This window comes from Pseudophryne corroboree, chromosome 2 (genome assembly GCF_028390025.1).
Source record: "Pseudophryne corroboree isolate aPseCor3 chromosome 2, aPseCor3.hap2, whole genome shotgun sequence".
Classification (NCBI taxonomy): Eukaryota; Metazoa; Chordata; class Amphibia; order Anura; family Myobatrachidae; genus Pseudophryne; species Pseudophryne corroboree.
Window position 1 is genome coordinate 236313809 of NC_086445.1, and position 20440 is coordinate 236334248.

At 42.3% G+C, this 20440-nt stretch overlaps 1 protein-coding gene and 1 long non-coding RNA gene across 3 annotated transcripts in view; one reads left to right on the forward strand and one right to left on the reverse strand.

Moving 5' to 3' along the window:
- The window catches only part of LOC135011722 (retinol dehydrogenase 7-like), a 94924-nt gene extending 78999 nt beyond the window's left edge, over positions 1-15925 (forward strand). Inside the window, exons 4-5 of one of the 2 annotated variants that reach the window (XM_063952484.1) lie at positions 14592-14606; positions 15715-15925. In XM_063952484.1, the coding sequence (XP_063808554.1) occupies positions 14592-14606; positions 15715-15925 (226 nt within the window). The remainder of the gene's footprint in view (positions 1-14591; positions 14607-15714) is intronic. The other variant, XM_063952483.1, reaches the window with a different exon arrangement.
- The window catches only part of LOC135011748 (uncharacterized), an 89612-nt gene that overhangs the window by 16965 nt on the left and 52207 nt on the right, over positions 1-20440 (reverse strand). The window lies entirely within an intron of this gene.

The window sequence follows — 20440 nt, forward strand, 5'->3', positions numbered from 1 at the left end:
GTGAACCCTTAACAGCTTCTGATTCCTGTCTAGTCATATTGGAGAAACGCAACCTGGTGTTCTGTATAGAGGACAAAGTGTCATTACGCACAAGTTCATAAAGGTTTCTATTGAGGCATTCTGGGCCGGAGGGTCAAAGGTGCTTTTAGATAGATACAGATGTAGCCACCTTTATCTTGAGTGGCCGCGGCGGTTGTCCCGTTCGACCATACGCAGCGTACTGTGGCGTAGCGAGGCGCGCCTAGCCACAGAGAGGCTATCTAATCGCACGGAGACAGACATTTGACGTTTGGCGTTACCTTTACGTGTAATACCTGCGATCAGCCACCAGATGTCGCTTTTTACAATCACCACTGCGCATGCGTGTGGTCTCCCGTAAAATACAATACTGACATACATAATAAGGACTACTTTACTAAGGCGTCTCATTACGCTGCATACAGCAAATACTGTACTCATTACGCTGCATTATTTAATACAGTACTGTATATACAGTACGACACCGACGCAAATACAGTAGTACAGCATACAGTATATGATCCATCTACAATACTTTATGAATACTGTATGTGAGCGTCCAAGTCCCGCAGACAAAACACAGTACTGTAAAACCAGTAGTGTACACTGTCGCAAATGGATGTGTGTTACAAGTTCACTATTGCCTCTCAAGATTAGGAATTTTCTACAGTATGTTATCGTCCTAATCCCGTAGCCATTACAGCATAATCAAAACCAACGGATTTATACATTTGTCTGCGGCGAAGTGGTGAAGTGTTTCGCTTCCTATACTCAGAGTCCAGGGTTCGATTCCTTAAGTACGAATGCATGTTACTGTAGTTTTTTTCAGACACTTTATTATTTTTTTTATTCACATACTGTAAACCAGGGCATACAGTAGCTGCATGAGCGGTTCTATGCGATCGAGTCCGGTGTACCATAATGTGCAGGTTCTATGCAGGTTAAGGTACTATGCTCCGTACACAGTACACATACAATTCTGTAGCTGGGCAGACTGAATAGAAATGGCTACCACCTATGACTCCTTGCCCCACAGAGGCCCTAGGCTACGGAGCAAGTAATAGTCCAGATTGTACAGACTATGGGGCAATGCTGAAGGAGCGTCACAATCCCCTAGCTAAAATACACAGTATGCATATTATGGTACACCGGACTCGATGACATACTGTAGCACACTGGCAAAATGGCCGCCGCCCCTGAACCCTTGTGCAGGTTATGGGGCAATGCTGAAGGAGCGTCACAATCCCCTAGCCAAAATACACAGGGGAGGGATAAGCCACTGTAGGATTGCATACAGTATTACGGTACACCGGACTCAATCGCATAGCACACTGTCAAAACGACCACTACCCATGAACCCCCACCTCCTGAACCCCCACCTCGTGGCATGCAGCAGTTGGGTATGGAATGAGAAATGGCATAAGCTGTGCAGGCTACGGGGCGATGCTGAAGGAGCGTCACAATCCCCTAGCCAAAATACACAGAGATACTGTAAGCGAGGTCTATGCACATTACAGTACTGTACGTTACACCGGGCTCGGTCGCATAGCAAACTGACAAAACACAAGTTTTACAGTACATACAGTAAAGCAGGCCAAAGCTGCAGGAGAGTTTCTACTGTAAAGGTTCTATGCACCGTACGGTAATGTACACATACCTGTACAATTCTATAGCAGGGCAGACTCAATTGAAATGGCTACCGCCTGTGACTCCTACAGTAGCTCCTAGGAGGCACTCAGCTATGGAGCAAATAACAGCACAGATTTTGCAGGCTACGGGGCAATGCTGAAGGAGCGTCACAATCCCCTAGCTACAATACACAGGGGTGATAGAGATAATCGAGTGGCTGGAGGGGGGTCCCCTTGATTTAAGTGGCCCCCACTCCTCCAGGGTACTCCGGCCAGGTGTGACTAGTTGGGTATTTAATTCCATGGCCGCAGGGACCGGTATAAAAGTCTCCCCCGGCTGTGCATTATCTGTCCAGCTAGTGGAGCCCAGTGCTGATTCAAAAAATATGGGGAACCCCTACGCTTTTTTTGTCCCCCTTATTTTTTGCACCAGGACCAGGCGCAGAGCCCGGTGCTGGTTCTAAAAAGATGGGGGATCCCGTGTCCATTTTTTCCGTATTCCTTCCGGAATTCGACTGCAATTGCATATACAGTACTGTACCCCTTAATGTCACTGCTTACAGTATACAGTATTTAGACATGAGCTTGTGTACAGTATCTGTCATGAGGTGCTTTTTTCACTGACACTATAACTTTTTTCTATTGTGATATACTGTACAGAGGCGGCAAACTAGCCAAACGGGAATAATCAGCTTCTGCAGAATAAAATGAGATGCTACAGTACATGCCTATATTCTGTGAGTGACTGCGGCTCTATGAAATTAAATCAGAAAATTTAAATATGAAATGCATTACTAATGTGTGGCATTACTGTACTGTATGTGTATAAGGTGTACTACAATATTTTCTGGTGTAACATAAGGAAAGGGCACTACTGCATGGTCTAATGCAGTGGTTCTCAAACTTGGTCCTCAGGACCCCACACAGTGCATGTTTTGCAGGTAAACCAGCAAGTGCACAGATGTATTCATTACTAACTGACACATTTTAGAAGGTCCATACAGTAGGTGGAGCTAATTTTTTCACTTGTGATTCTGTGAGACCTGCAAAACCTGCACTGTGTGGGGTCCTGAGGACTGAGTTTGAGAACCTGTGGTCTAATGTAAATAAAGATGAATGTGGTGGGGTGTAATGTGAATAAGGGGCATTACTGTTAGGAGTAATGTGGTACTATGATATGATGTCATGAGAATAAGAGACACCACTGCATGATATAATGTGAATAAAGTTGCAGTACTGTGTTGTGTCATTTCATCTTCGGGTATTATTGTGTTACCATGCCCCTTCCCAGCAAGAACATACTGTACACTGTTTTGGGCTGGCACTAAATGTGCACATTGTTCTTATTTAGATTATAGGGGGTAGGAGCGCCAAAATGGGTGATGGTGCTGGGAAAGGGGTGCAGGGTTAGAGGCGGAACTACGTAGCATCTGTGCAAGAGGGCATCAGCCAAAATCTAGCCTAGGGCATCATGTTGGTCAGGTTTGGCTCTGATAATACTGTATACTGTACTCTTACTGTACTTTGCATTCAATACAGATACTGTTTGCACACAGGTTTTACATGAATCATTGGCAATGCTGCAGGAGTGTCTCATTAGGCAATCTAAAATATACCACGACTATGGGTGGGGATACAGTAGGGAAGTTCTGTCACCATAAGCTGTCTGCTGTGTATAGCATATTTCCATCTGAGATGCATTTGTGTGTTTGTAATAAGAAAAAAACATTTTACTGTACATTTAGTGGATACAGTATTTCTCCCCCATAATGACGTATCATACTGTACAGGTACCCTCATGTACTGTACCGTACCATACTGTAAAATTGAATATTTATTGGAAAAACATCAATATTAATGTAAAAATAAAGTATTACAACATCCGATTCCATGTACTGCACTGATCAAAATGTACAGTACTCTTATTCAGGACTTATAAAACTGAAAATAACTGTTCATACAGTACACATCAATAACATTACTACTGTATAATATTCTACATTAGTTTATGCAATAATCAGACAAAGGCAATTTTATCATTTTTTTTAATAATGCACCAATTTAAAATTTTAAACAGAAAATACAGAACTACATATTTGTGGCTTGACCATTTCTTTCAACTACAACAGGTAATACTTTATACAGGTGATTTATATAATTATTACAATGTTCAGGTGTGAGTACTTCTAGCCAAAATTTCTTTATCCCATCCACCAGTTGCTGTTTTGTTGTTGGCTTTGCAACACTCCTAACGTACCTCTTCAATTGAGCCCACACTAATTCGATTGGGTTCATGTCTGGTGATCTATATAAAAATAAAAAAAAAGCGTATAGAAAAAATTAATTACATTACAGTAAATAGAGAAAATTAAACATACAATATTGTACTGTTTATTAAACAAAATTTTTTTTTACAGTACTAGAGTGCTATCCAAAATTTTACTTGTACACTGTTGAAAGAATACTCACTCTGGTGGTGTGCGTTCCCAATTCATACCTTTCTCTTCCATAAATTTGGCTGAGGCGGAGTGTTTAGGATCATTGTCTTGGAATATCCTATGGTGAGTTGGGTAATATTTATTCACAAATGGCACCATACATTTCTCTACTATTGTTTCTTGGAAATATTTCTTATCCATGATTCCTACAGAAATCAAAAAATGTTGTTCATTAATAAGCAACTCCTTTTATTGTGCAGTTACACGTACTCTACAGTACAACATGTATTTTTACAGAACACAGGCACAGAATAAAGTATAGTACTGTACCTTCGAAAAATAATAGGGGACCAGCTCCTAATCGTGATATGCCTCCCCATACATGGACTTTCAATGGATGCTTTGGGCGTGGTTTTAAAGAGATATGGTTACGTTTCCTGAATGACATTCTGGAGAACCGCTCAAGGGCAACAGACGATTCATCTGTGAAAATGACATCATCAAATGTTTCACCACTCTCAATCCATCGCCGTGCCTGTTCCACTCTCTTTTCTTTATTCACATCTCTTATCATTGGAGATATCCTGTGAAGAGCCAAAAATAATGAAATCAGATACAGTTATGAAATTACAGATTTACAGATTACTGTATATACAGTAGACTGTATGTGCAGTATACTGTATTATATACCTACTGTATACATTAAACTGTACATACAGTACATTAAGTTACATACAGAGTAATATATATATACATACTGTACATACACACAAACACAGTATACAGTATGTAATCATCACAATAAGCCGGCAATGCTTCATTGCTGTCTCTGAGTGCCTATACAGTAGGTATCTCTTTTGGGATAGAATATATACAGTATATACACACACACATACTGTATATAGTATAAAGTACACACTCTGTATAATGATTTATGGCATTATTATATCACGTATCAAGGGATTATTAACAGTGCATTTACTGTATGGTTTATACTGCTTTCAGTATTTTACCTTGTTGCGCCAAAGGTCCATCCCATTTTCCGTCGCATCCTTCTGATGCTGGTGGCCGATATGTCCAGGTCATACTTGGAATGGAGAATTCGTTTTATTTGCAGAGCAGTACGCTCATCATCCTCACGAGTTAGTTCCTCCACAATTTGTTGCACTCTCCTACAGTACAATACAGTATGAAAAATATGAATTCATGAACAGCACAATCACAGTTACAATTGATGAAGTTTTTATTTTATTTCAAAAAAATTGTTTATGGTATAAAGCAAGTCATTTAAACATTACAGTAGTGTACAGTACGTACCATGTGCATTTTGTAGGAAATACAAATCTGGGCGTTGTTCTCTCGAATGCATGATAGCGCACCGTTTCTAAAGTGACTATAATGCCACTTTCCTTGAGCCATGCATGGATCTCTTTGATGGTTTTATTTTCTTTTTTCATGTTGGCGATTATCTTGCTCATCGTTTTGTTGATAGTTACTGGCATGTTGTCCAACTATAATTCCTGTATGGAGAGAAAACATTTGTGAATACTGTAGTCTAAAATTTACACATCTGAAAATGCATAAGAGTTTTATGATAGAAGTTAATACTGTACATGTTTACTATCCAGTACCTGATGTTCAAATTTAAGTATTGTATACTGTACAGTACTGAAAATACAACTTCAGTGTTATGGACTGCAATTAGTTTCCTGTATGAAACAGATACAGTACAGTAAATAACCCTCCTTGGAAGTGCATGGGCCCTGTGAGACTTACAGTAGTGTACAGCATAAGGGTCGACTGACATGATGTACAAGCATTACATACAGTACATGTCAGTACTGTATGTAAATTCTTCAATTATTGCCTAACAACAATGCTGCTTACTGTATATTAAATACTGTAGGCCTAGAAATGTGCATCTCAATATAGTAGTTAAAAACACAGGGGCCTATGTGGATAAGCGAGTTCTATGCACACTAAAAATGGCCACCGACCGTGAACCCCCAGCACGTGGCAGCGCTCGTATATGTAGTGAGATACAGTATGGCATACATTTCACAGTTCAGGGGGCAATGCTGAAGGAGCGTCACAATCCCCTAGCTCAATTACATTGGGATAAGCGAGGTCTATGCACATTACGGTATACCGAGCTGGATCGCTTAGCAACCTGACAAAATGGCCGCCGACCGTGAACTCCCAGCACGTGGCAGCGCTCGGATATGTAGTGAGATACAATATGGCATACATTTCACAGTTCAGGGGGCAATGCTGAAGGAGCGTCACAATCCCCTAGCTCAATTACATTGGGATAAGCGAGGTCTATGCACATTACGGTATACCGAGCTGGATCGCTTAGCAACCTGACAACATGGCCGCCGACCGTGAACTCCCAGCACGTGGCAGCGCTCGGATATGTAGTGAGATACAATATGGCATACATTTCACAGTTCAGGGGGCAATGCTGAAGGAGCGTCACAATCCCCTAGCTCAATTACATTGGGATAAGCGAGGTCTATGCACATTACGGTATACCGAGCTGGATCGCTTAGCAACCTGACAAAATGGCCGCCGACCGTGAACTCCCAGCACGTGGCAGCGCTCGGATATGGAGTGAGAGATGGTATACATTTTAAAATACACCGGGATAAGTTGTATAGGCCATGGAGCAATGCACAGGGACATTCATCATTTACGTACAGTATATAAATAATTGTAAACCGTAAATGAAAGAATTACCGGTCAAATACTGTATGACGAAACTGTGTCAATGAGCTGGAACAGTATGGCCTGTGAAGAAGTTTTCGAAGGCAGAAACGGAGAGCAAATTATCAGGAGATTTCTGAAAGGTCGGAGAAGATCCACACAGCAAGTCTGCTTACGAGGAAACAGCTTTGCAAAGTGGGTAGCGGGGCGGTGACTGAGACGCTCTTTTATTCACATTCACACAAAAGGAATTCTTACCGCTGTGATTGGTGCCAATATAGGCGCATTCATCCTTACACCAATCACAGAGCATACTGTACTTTTGAATGTGAATAAAAGAGCGTCTCAGTCACCGCCCGCTACCCACTTTGCAAATCTGTTTCCTCGTAGGCAGACTTGCTGTGTGGATCTTCTCCGACCTTTCAGAAATCTCCTGATAATTTGCTCTCCGTTTCTGCCTTCGAAAAATCTGATGAAAAGTGCTACTCTGATGGCATCAGATCAATGTCAGTAATAATTCTTACCACTAAATGCAGCAGCATCATCATCATCATCATCCTCCTCCTCCTCCATGGCCTGTTCCAGTGTAGGGCCTGTGAAAAAAAACATTAATGTGAAAAAAAAAAAGGTTCATTCCAGGAAATACACATACCCTCCAACATGACCCGCCCCACTAGGTACAAAATGCTCTGGTTCTGGACTTCCCTCTTAATTTATTATTGCCATCACCTGTGAAGAAACAGCTTTCTTATCATATAACTAGTTCAACACAGGTGATGGAAATCATAAATTAAGAGGGAAGTCTAGAAACAGAGCAGTGCGGCGGGTCATGTTGGAGGGTCTGCATACAGAAACATAGAATTTGATGACAAATACTGTAAGAACCACTTTGGCCATCTAATCTGCCTCTTTTATAATGTACTGTACCTGTAACTACAGTAACTTAAAGTACAGTAATCTACAGTAATGTACTGTACTTACAATCCCTTATGGCCTGCAGGCGTCGTGGGGTCCTCCTCACGAGGTCGCTCCATCTCCTCTGGAGAGACCTCACCGTTCTCCTCCGGTTGTAGGTCTGGAGGATAGCCCTACTTGCCCTCCTATATGCTCTAACTTTCTCCTCGTTGCTGGCGAGAGTTCTGTCCCGCCAGCGAACGAGGAGACGCAGCTCACCCAGAGCATAGGGACGGTCACGTACAGCAGCCATGCTTATGCTCAATGAGCGATCCAGACGTCGTGCGTCTCAGACGTCGTGCGTCTCAGACGTCGTGCGTTCCAGGCATTCAACGTACAGTACTGTAGTTACTGTACTTTGTGACAGTTTCCCTTAGTTTTAAATATGCCCTTTCTTTGACCACAGTATTTTCCACTGTCTTGCCCTACGCCCTTCCCTCCTGGGAGCCTTCACAGGTCTTATGCTATACACAAATACCGAAGATGCACAGTCCGTCAGAATACACTCATTTCATTCACGCTGTTTGGGTGCATTTAGCGTAAAGAATCGCTCCTGCAGATGTACTTTGATTTATGTGAAACCTGTGTGCATCCTTCCATTGACTGTCTTACAATGTAAATAAAATAATACAGTGCATTATTACAGAAAAAAAAAAAAAAAAGAAAGAAAGCACATCATGTCTCGAACCCTGGACCCCCAGTGAGGGAGGTGGGAGCCTTCACCCCTAGCCCACGATGCCTCATGAGAGATTTCTAATTTCATGTGTGAAAGTACTGCAAACAGCGCCCGGCCCTCGCCCCATTGCTGTTGGTTTATGCCTTAGAGGACTCGGACGCTCGCATTTGTAAAGCACGGTGTTTTCCTCCGCCTCCTGCTAGCCTGTTGCCCTTCCCCCATGGGAGCCTGCACAGATCATGCAGTAGACAGGGAGGGAATGCAGGTCATGTGCAATACACAAACGCCCACTGTAGTACTATTTTGCTCACTTACAGTACCGTACTGTAGGTTGCATTTAGCGTAAAGAATCGCTCCTGCAGATGTACTTTGATTTATGTGAAACCTGTGTGCATCCTTCCATTGGATGTACTGTATTGGAGAGAAAAAAAAAAATGTTAAAGTGAATGTCACGGGAACACATTAAAAATAAGGTTGGCACTTCCTTCCCATTGGTGTTGGTTTACAGTATGCCGTAGTGTACTCGGACGCTCATGTACTGTAATTGCATTTCAAAGGCACAGTATTTTCCATCGTCTCCCCCCTACCCCCATCGCCCTTCCCCCCTGGGGGCCTGCACAGGGAGGAAATTCAGGTCCTGTGCAATGCACAAACGCTGAAGATCTACAGTACTGTTTTGCTTAGTTGGTAGCGTCAGAATACACTCATTTCATTCACGCTGTTTGGGTGCATTTAGCGTAAAGAATCGCTCCTGCAGATGTACTTTGATTTATGTGAAACCTGTGTGCATCCTTCCATTGACTGTCTTACAATGTAAATAAAATAATACAGTGCATTATTACAGAAAAAAAAAAAAAAAAGAAAGAAAGCACATCATGTCTCGAACCCTGGACCCCCAGTGAGGGAGGTGGGAGCCTTCACCCCTAGCCCACGATGCCTCATGAGAGATTTCTAATTTCATGTGTGAAAGTACTGCAAACAGCGCCCGGCCCTCGCCCCATTGCTGTTGGTTTATGCCTTAGAGGACTCGGACGCTCGCATTTGTAAAGCACGGTGTTTTCCTCCGCCTCCTGCTAGCCTGTTGCCCTTCCCCCATGGGAGCCTCCACAGATCATGCAGTAGACAGGGAGGGAATGCAGGTCATGTGCAATACACAAACGCCCACTGTAGTACTATTTTGCTCACTTACAGTACCGTACTGTAGGTTGCATTTAGCGTAAAGAATCGCTCCTGCAGATGTACTTTGATTTATGTGAAACCTGTGTGCATCCTTCCATTGGATGTACTGTATTGGAGAGAAAAAATTTTTTTTAAAGTGAATGTCACGGGAACACATTAAAAATAAGGTTGGCACTTCCTTCCCATTGGTGTTGGTTTACAGTATGCCGTAGTGTACTCGGACGCTCATGTACTGTAATTGCATTTCAAAGGCACAGTATTTTCCATCGTCTCCCCCCTACCCCCATCGCCCTTCCCCCCTGGGGGCCTGCACAGGGAGGAAATTCAGGTCCTGTGCAATGCACAAACGCTGAAGATCTACAGTACTGTTTTGCTTAGTTGGTAGCGTCAGAATACACTCATTTCATTCACGCTGTTTGGGTGCATTTAGCGTAAAGAATCGCTCCTGCAGATGTACTTTGATTTATGTGAAACCTGTGTGCATCCTTCCATTGACTGTCTTACAATGTAAATAAAATAATACAGTGCATTATTACAGAAAAAAAAAAAAAAAAGAAAGAAAGCACATCATGTCTCGAACCCTGGACCCCCAGTGAGGGAGGTGGGAGCCTTCACCCCTAGCCCACGATGCCTCATGAGAGATTTCTAATTTCATGTGTGAAAGTACTGCAAACAGCGCCCGGCCCTCGCCCCATTGCTGTTGGTTTATGCCTTAGAGGACTCGGACGCTCGCATTTGTAAAGCACGGTGTTTTCCTCCGCCTCCTGCTAGCCTGTTGCCCTTCCCCCATGGGAGCCTGCACAGATCATGCAGTAGACAGGGAGGGAATGCAGGTCATGTGCAATACACAAACGCCCACTGTAGTACTATTTTGCTCACTTACAGTACCGTACTGTAGGTTGCATTTAGCGTAAAGAATCGCTCCTGCAGATGTACTTTGATTTATGTGAAACCTGTGTGCATCCTTCCATTGGATGTACTGTATTGGAGAGAAAAAAAAAAATGCTAAAGTGAATGTCACGGGAACACATTAAAAATAAGGTTGGCACTTCCTTCCCATTGGTGTTGGTTTACAGTATGCCGTAGTGTACTCGGACGCTCATGTACTGTAATTGCATTTCAAAGGCACAGTATTTTCCATCGTCTCCCCCCTACCCCCATCGCCCTTCCCCCCTGGGGGCCTGCACAGGGAGGAAATTCAGGTCCTGTGCAATGCACAAACGCTGAAGATCTACAGTACTGTTTTGCTTAGTTGGTAGCGTCAGAATACACTCATTTCATTCACGCTGTTTGGGTGCATTTAGCGTAAAGAATCGCTCCTGCAGATGTACTTTGATTTATGTGAAACCTGTGTGCATCCTTCCATTGACTGTCTTACAATGTAAATAAAATAATACAGTGCATTATTACAGAAAAAAAAAAAAAAAAGAAAGAAAGCACATCATGTCTCGAACCCTGGACCCCCAGTGAGGGAGGTGGGAGCCTTCACCCCTAGCCCACGATGCCTCATGAGAGATTTCTAATTTCATGTGTGAAAGTACTGCAAACAGCGCCCGGCCCTCGCCCCATTGCTGTTGGTTTATGCCTTAGAGGACTCGGACGCTCGCATTTGTAAAGCACGGTGTTTTCCTCCGCCTCCTGCTAGCCTGTTGCCCTTCCCCCATGGGAGCCTGCACAGATCATGCAGTAGACAGGGAGGGAATGCAGGTCATGTGCAATACACAAACGCCCACTGTAGTACTATTTTGCTCACTTACAGTACCGTACTGTAGGTTGCATTTAGCGTAAAGAATCGCTCCTGCAGATGTACTTTGATTTATGTGAAACCTGTGTGCATCCTTCCATTGGATGTACTGTATTGGAGAGAAAAAAAAAAATGTTAAAGTGAATGTCACGGGAACACATTAAAAATAAGGTTGGCACTTCCTTCCCATTGGTGTTGGTTTACAGTATGCCGTAGTGTACTCGGACGCTCATGTACTGTAATTGCATTTCAAAGGCACAGTATTTTCCATCGTCTCCCCCCTACCCCCATCGCCCTTCCCCCCTGGGGGCCTGCACAGGGAGGAAATTCAGGTCCTGTGCAATGCACAAACGCTGAAGATCTACAGTACTGTTTTGCTTAGTTGGTAGCGTCAGAATACACTCATTTCATTCACGCTGTTTGGGTGCATTTAGCGTAAAGAATCGCTCCTGCAGATGTACTTTGATTTATGTGAAACCTGTGTGCATCCTTCCATTGACTGTCTTACAATGTAAATAAAATAATACAGTGCATTATTACAGAAAAAAAAAAAAAAAAAGAAAGAAAGCACATCATGTCTCGAACCCTGGACCCCCAGTGAGGGAGGTGGGAGCCTTCACCCCTAGCCCACGATGCCTCATGAGAGATTTCTAATTTCATGTGTGAAAGTACTGCAAACAGCGCCCGGCCCTCGCCCCATTGCTGTTGGTTTATGCCTTAGAGGACTCGGACGCTCGCATTTGTAAAGCACGGTGTTTTCCTCCGCCTCCTGCTAGCCTGTTGCCCTTCCCCCATGGGAGCCTGCACAGATCATGCAGTAGACAGGGAGGGAATGCAGGTCATGTGCAATACACAAACGCCCACTGTAGTACTATTTTGCTCACTTACAGTACCGTACTGTAGGTTGCATTTAGCGTAAAGAATCGCTCCTGCAGATGTACTTTGATTTATGTGAAACCTGTGTGCATCCTTCCATTGGATGTACTGTATTGGAGAGAAAAAAAAAATGTTAAAGTGAATGTCACGGGAACACATTAAAAATAAGGTTGGCACTTCCTTCCCATTGGTGTTGGTTTACAGTATGCCGTAGTGTACTCGGACGCTCATGTACTGTAATTGCATTTCAAAGGCACAGTATTTTCCATCGTCTCCCCCCTACCCCCATTGCCCTTCCCCCCTGGGGGCCTGCACAGGGAGGAAATTCAGGTCCTGTGCAATGCACAAACGCTGAAGATCTACAGTACTGTTTTGCTTAGTTGGTAGCGTCAGAATACACTCATTTCATTCACGCTGTTTGGGTGCATTTAGCGTAAAGAATCGCTCCTGCAGATGTACTTTGATTTATGTGAAACCTGTGTGCATCCTTCCATTGACTGTCTTACAATGTAAATAAAATAATACAGTGCATTATTACAGAAAAAAAAAAAAAAAGAAAGAAAGCACATCATGTCTCGAACCCTGGACCCCCAGTGAGGGAGGTGGGAGCCTTCACCCCTAGCCCACGACGCCTCATGAGAGATTTCTAATTTCATGTGTGAAAGTACTGCAAACAGCGCCCGGCCCCCGCCCCATTGCTGTTGGTTTATGCCTTAGAGGACTCGGACGCTCGCATTTGTAAAGCACGGTGTTTTCCTCCGCCTTCTGCTAGTCCTCCATTCCCATTATGCATTAGCGAACTCAGACGCTCATATATTTAAAAAGCACGGTGTTTATACATTGTACTGTACATTCTTCCTTTTACACAATTACTGTAGTTGCGTCTCCATACACATACAGTACTGTACTCCATACTTTTTCCACCGCCTCCCGTTACGCCTACAGTATTGCCAGAGCTGTAGATCAATCCGCCGCTATACTGTACGATCGAAAGTACTGGATTAGTGGAGCATTAGCCACACAGTGGTGGAGATGTGTAATGCATGATGAGTATCTAGATCGTCTCAACGCGCCTGCCTGTGATTAAACTCAGCTATCGCCTTAGCGTGGCTAAACGCCCGTCTCGGCGGAGAAACAGTCAAGATAAAGGTGGCTACATCTGTAGATAGATAGATAGATAGATAGATAGTACCAGTCAAAAGTTTGGACACACCTTCTCATTCAATGTTTTTTATTTATTTTCATTATTTTCTACATTGTATATTAATAACGAAGATATCAAAACTATGAAAGAACATGTATGGTATTATATTGTAAGCAAAAAAAGTGTTAAAGAAATCAAAATAGATTTTAGATTCCTCAAAGTAGCCCCCTTTTGCTTTGATGACAGCTTTGCACACTATTGGCATTCTTTCAATCAGCTTCATGAGGTAGTCTCCTGGAATAGTTTTCCAACAGTTTTGAAGGAGTTCCCAGAGGTGCTGAGCACTTGTTGGCTGCTTTTCCTTCACTATGCAGTCCAACTCAACACAAATCATCTCAATTGGGTTTAGGTTGGGTGATTGTGGAGGCCAGGTCATCTAACGTAGCACTCCATCACTTTCCTTCTTGGTCAAGTAGCTCATACATAGCCTGGAGGTGTGTTTGGGGTCATTGTGTTGTTGAAAAACAAATTATGGTATCAGTAAGCGCAAACCAGATGGGATGGCATGGCGCTGCAGAATGCTGTGGTAGCCAAGCTGGTTAAGTGTGCCTTGAATTTTGAATAAATCACCAACAGTGTCACCAGCAAAGCACCCCCACCCCATCACACCTCCTCCTCCATGATTCACAGTGGTAACCACACATGCAGAAACCATCCGCTCACCTTCTCTGCATCTCACAAAGACATGGCGGATGGAACCAAAAATCTAAAATTTGGACTCCTCAGACCAAAGTATAGATTTCCACTGGTCCTTGTGTTTCTTGGCCCAAACAAGATTTCCACTGGTCCTTGTGTTTCTTGGCCCAAACAACTCTCTTCATCTTGTTATTCATCCTCAGTAGTCACTTCTTTGCAGCAATTCGACCATGAAGGCCTGATTCACGCAGTCTCCTCTGATCAGTTGATATTGAGATTTGTCTGCTACTTGAACTCTGTGAAGAATTTATGTGCGCTCTTATCTGAGGTGCTGTTAAGTAGTGGTCTCTGAGGCTGGTAACTCTAATGAACTTATCCTCTGCAGCAGAGGTTACTCTTGGTATTCCTTTCCTGGGGCGGTCCTCGTGAGAGCCAGTTTCATCATAGCGTTTGATGGTTTTTGCAACTGCACTTAAGGATATATTCAAAGTTCTTGAAATTTTCCGTATCGACTGACCTTCATGTCTTAAAGTAATGATGGACTGTAGTTTCTCTTTGCTGAGTTGAGTGGTTCGTGCCATAATATGGATTACAACAGCAGTCAAATAGGGGTGTCCACTGTGTACTCACCCTATTTCTGCACAACACAACTGATGGTCTCAAACACATTAAGAAGGCAAGTAATTCCACAGATTGACACTTGACAAGGTACACCAGTTAATTCAAAACCATTCCAGGAGACTACAGTACCTCATGAAGCTGATTGAGAGAATGCCAAGAGTGTGCAAAGCTGTCATCAAAGCAACAGGGGGCTACTTTGAGGAATCTAAAATATAAAACATATTTTGGTTTGTTTACCACTTTTTTGTTTACAACATAATTTCATATGTGTTCTTTCATAGTTTTCATGTCTTCAGTATTAATCTAGAATATAGAAAATAATTACAATTTAAAAAAAACATTGAATGAGAAGGTGAGCCCAAACTTTTGAATGGTACTTGCATATGTATATATATATATATATATATATATATATATAGATAGATAGATAGATAGATAGATAGATAGATAGATAGATAGATAGATAGATAGATAGATAGATTTACTGTAGAAGTAGGTCGGCACTCCCCAAAAAATAGTAATTTGCTCCGGTGCCCTCCGTGATGCAGTTACCATTGATTGAAGAAAGTGCTCACCTTGACAAATATTCACCCTGACAAATATTCACCTTGACAATTATTCACCTTGGCAAAGGGGCGTGTGGGTCCCCAAAACATTGGTGGCTGTTTGATGTTTCTCCAATACATTTAACTTTTCATAAAGACTCCGAGTGCCGCTGTTCTTTCTTCAATATATATATGCCTATATGCACTTGCAATATTTGCTCTAAGTTAATTATCTGAATATCATGTTTTCTGTGATTTTTGAGAAGGAATTATATTTCTTGATTAAAGCTTTGCGAGTGGGTAATAAAAGATATTAATATTGAATAGTTATTAAATAATAATTTATTTGTCTTACTATTATGACACACTACTCTTTAACACTTGGCATGATTTGCTTAGAAAGCTTCATTTAATTAGAAATACTGTACATAGAACATTCTAGTATTCCTTTCACAACATTTAATCTATATGTATTTTTTAAGTTTACAGCTCTGTTGATGCTCTGGGATCTTTATGCAGTACAAAGCAGACGCAAGTCACAGATTGCATGGAGCATGCTCTGACTGCAGCTCATCCATGGACCCGTTACTCCGCAGGCTGGGATGCCAAATTCCTATTGGTGCCTCTTTCCTATTTTCCTACAGTTATCACAGACTTTTTACTATGCCTTAGCCAGCCTAAACCAGCCCAGGCAGTCTGAACTTCTCTTCTCTTAGTGATGAGCGGATTCGGTCTTACTCGGTTTTACTCGGTTCTCAAAACCGAATCTTATTGACTCACTGATGTCACGTGTTTTGGATAGCCAATAAGATTCGGTTTTGAGAACCGAGTAAAACCGAGTAAGACCGAATCCGCTCATCGGGTCTTTTCTTTTTCTTTTTCTTTTTTTTTAAAAAACAGAATATATTTAAATAAGCAAAATATCCAATTGAAAGACACCATTATCTCTAAGCAGTAGAGATATTGAACTTTAGGAATAAAAAGTGTACTGATCTTTTGTCTCTGACATTTGTCTTGTTTCTCCGACAACTATCACTGCATTGGCGAGGATCCAACGTTTCCTCATCATCGCAAGTTTTTGCTGGAAATTGTGTAGGCAATGACCAGTCCAGTTATTGTAGTTTAACCAGGCTCATTGGTTTATTGTGGCACAGTGAATGTACAGCCATACTCACAATAGTTGGATTAGCAATAGAGCAGAGCCTGTAGGGGAGCAGGGGTGTAAGCAAATCACCAGTTGGTGACTCTCTTCTCCTAGGATAGCAGTGCAGGGTTCTGGAAATAACAGTTACATCAGGGTTAAACTGTGGGTCTCTGGCCCTAGGAGGAGGATGTCTGTCCTCCACCAAGTTGCTCAGACACAGTGGGAAGATGACAATGGGGGTCATTCTGAGTTGTTCGCTCGCTAGCAGATTTTAGCAGCATTGCACACGCTAGGCCGCCGCCCTCTGGGAGTGTATCTTAGCTTAGCAGAATTGCGAACGAAAGATTAGCAGAATTGCGAATAGAAAACTCTTAGCAGTTTCTGAGTAGCTCCAGACTTACTCCTACACTGCGATCAGCTCAGCCCATTTCGTTCCTGGTTTGACGTCACAAACACGCCCTGCGTTAGGCCAGCCACTCCCCCGTTTCTCCAGACACTCCCGTGTTTTATCCTGGCACGCCTGCGTTTTTCCGCACACTCCCTGAAAACGGTCAGTTTCCGCCCAGAAACACCCACTTCCTGTCAATCACACTCCGATCACTTCAACGATTAAAATTCTTCGTTCGGACGTGAGTAAATCTACTAAGTTTTGTGCTAAAAGACTTAGCGCATGCGCACTGCGTACCATGCGCATGCGCATTTTCGCCTCAATCACTCCGTTGTGAAAATCGGCAATGAGCGAACAATTCGGAATGACCCCCAATGTGCATGTGCAGATACTCTATACATGGCCAACTTGGCCAGCATACACCACAGTCAGACACTTAACATTTAGATCTATTTGCTCCTTGATACCAAGCTTTCTAATACTTATTATATGAGGCTATTGTAACTGTCAATTTAAACCACTGCAGATATACAAGAACACTACATAGATCTGTTTACCGGAGATGGGTTAAACTAACAATTACAACTAGCTTTGTAAAAGAGCTAAACACAGAGAGAGAGAGAGAGAGAGAGAGAGAGAGAGAATGCTCATGGGAACCCCCTTCAGCAAATCCTGAATTTGCCCTTAATGGGATTATCTTAAGTGCATACACATTTCTTAGGCTACATGAGTTACCAAAAATAAAAATTAGACAGTGCATCCGGAAAGTATTCACAGTACTTCACTTTTTCTGCATTTTGTTATGTTACAGCCTTATTCCAAACTTGAATAAATGTATTTGTTTCCTCAAAATTCTACACATAATACCCCATAATGACAACGTGAAAAATGTTTTTTTTGTTGAGATTTTTGCACATTTCTTAAAAATAAAAAACTTAAGAAATCACATGTACATAAGTATTCACAGTCTTTGCTCAATACTTTGTTGATGCACCTTTGGCAGCAAATACAGTCTCAAGTCTTTTTGAATATGATGCCACAAGTGTGGCACACCTACCATATTATCTTTGGTCAGTTTCACCCATTCCTCTTTGCAGCACCTCTCAAGCTCCATCAGGTTGGATGGGAAGCGTCGGTGCACAGCCATTTTCAGATCTCTCCAGAGATGTTCAATCGGATTCAAGTCTGTGCTCTGGCTGGGCCACTCAAGGACATTCACAGAGTTGTCATGAAGTCACTCCTTTGATATCGTGGCTGTGTGCTTAGGGTCGTTGTCCTGCTGAAAGATGAACCATTGCCCCAGTCTGAGGTCAAGAGCGCTCTGGAGCAGGTTTTCATCCAGGATGTCTCTGTACATTGCTGCATTCATCTTTCCCTCTATCCTGATTAGTCTCCCAGTTCCTGCCACTGAAAAATATCCCCACAGCATGATGCTCCCACCACCTTGCTTCACTGTAGAGATGGTGTTGGCCTGGTGATGAGCAGTGACTGCTTTCCTCCAAACATGACGTCTGACATTCACGCCAGAGAGTTCAATCTTTGTCTCATCAGACCAGAAAATTTTGTTTCTCATGGTCTGAGTGTCTTTCAGGTGCATTTTGGCAAACTCCAGGTGGGCTGCCATGTGCTTTTTACTAAGGAGTGGCTTCCGTCTGGCCACTCTACCATACAGGCCTAATTGGTGGATTGCTGCAGAGATGATTGTCCTTCTGGAAGGTTCTCCTCTCTCCACAGAGGAATGCTGTAGCTCTGACAGAGTGACCATTGGGTTCTTGGTCACCTTCCTGACTAGGGCCCTTTTCCCCCGACAGCTCAGTTTAGACGGCCGGACAGATCTAGGAAGAGTCCTGGTGGTTCCAAACTTCCTCCATTTACAGGTGATGGAGGCCACTGTGCTCATTGGGACCGTCAAAGCAGCAGATATTTTTCTGTACCCTTCCCCAGATGTTTGCCTCGAGACAATCCTGTCTCTGAGATCCACAGACAATTGCTTCATGCTTGGTTTGTGCTCAGACATGCACTGTCAAGTGTGGAACCTTATATAGACAGGTGTGTGCCTTTCCAAATCATGTCCAATCAACTGAATTTACCACAGGCTGACTCCAATTAAGCAGTAGGAACATCTCAAGGATGATCAGTGGAAACAGGATGCACCTGAGCTCAATTCATGGCAAAGGCTGTGAATACTTATGTACATGTGATTTCTTTGTTTTTTTTATTTTGTAATAAATCTGCAAAAATCTCAAAAAACTTTTTTCATGTTGTCATTATGGGGTATTGTGTGTAGAATTTTGAGGAAAAAATTAATTTATTCCACTTTGGAATAAGGCTGTAACATAACAAAATGTGGAAAAAGTGAAGCGCTGTGAATACTTTCCGGATGCACTGTAAATACACAAACCAATTGTCCAAGTGTGGTATACTTCAATATAAAAGTTTTATTAAGACATATTACATACTTCTATTTACTTAAATTAGTTCAAATTTCAGACTATAAAACAAAAAAAATAAAATAGTCATTTTAAAAATTAAAGTAAGTGCGACATTTATTTTTTGGACAACTTTATGCTTTACATTTTAATATATTTGTTTTTCAGCCCCCAAATAAATACCTTGGTTTAGGTTAGACAAGAAAAAAAGGGAAAATATTCTCCCAGAACGCTAGGAAGGTTCAGAAATGTGATTTGAATACTACATGATAACACAAATACACAGAAATTTCAGTTTCATATACTTGCAAAGATATTGATTTAGGTTACCTATATTGTTACATTTTGAATATATCCCTTGATTTCTCAGGGGGTAGTTCAACAAATATTCCTGTCATATAAAGTTTGAATGCAAGATTTAGGTTGTTTAATTCCTAAAAAAACAATAATATTGTTTCAGATAGCGATTGTTTTCTATGCTTTTGAATAATCAGATTCTGTATCGATAGGATTCTACCAGAATGGCTGTAATATAAAAAAATCTAATTTACTCATAGCATTTACATAGCAATAAAAAAAATATCTTGCACATGATGTCACTGGGATGGTTATTGTATACTTATTTATTCAATAAATCGAGCCTGTGTATAATACTGCACAATATTTAAAGATCACAGTACTGCAACCTCCTGCATCTCCAGCATGCTGTCACACTCGAAAATTTCATCATCTGACTCACCTTAGCTGTCTGTCCTGCCGGGCAGGTTTTCCTGTTGCATTTGTGTTAAGGAGCTGATGCATGGATGTCACCACGATGGATCTTGTCAGCTGACTGCATCGCCTCTAGCCAGAGTGCTCCTTACCTCAGCTGTCTCTGGCAGCCAATCTGTGACCTGCAGCTCCTACATAATGCCTTCCAGTACTCCAACTCACTGCCATAGCAATAGGTTACATTGCTAATCCCTGGCTCCTGTTTGCAGTGATTCTACATTCTCCTTGTGCCCCAAATCAGCTAAATCTCTGAAATTCAAGCTGTACATTCTCTGTTACCTGTCTCTTAGCTCAGTGCAGACTTCAGTTGCATCCCACTGATTACAGAACTACTCAGTGCATTCAAGTTACCAGCCTGCAGTAATCTACAGCCTTGTTCAAGTGTAAGCTTCTAATGTGGGCCATACATCAGACCAACTTTCCTCCAATCATCTACCTGACCAACTGTCCAACTTGTCTGTCCAACTAAAATGATACCCCACA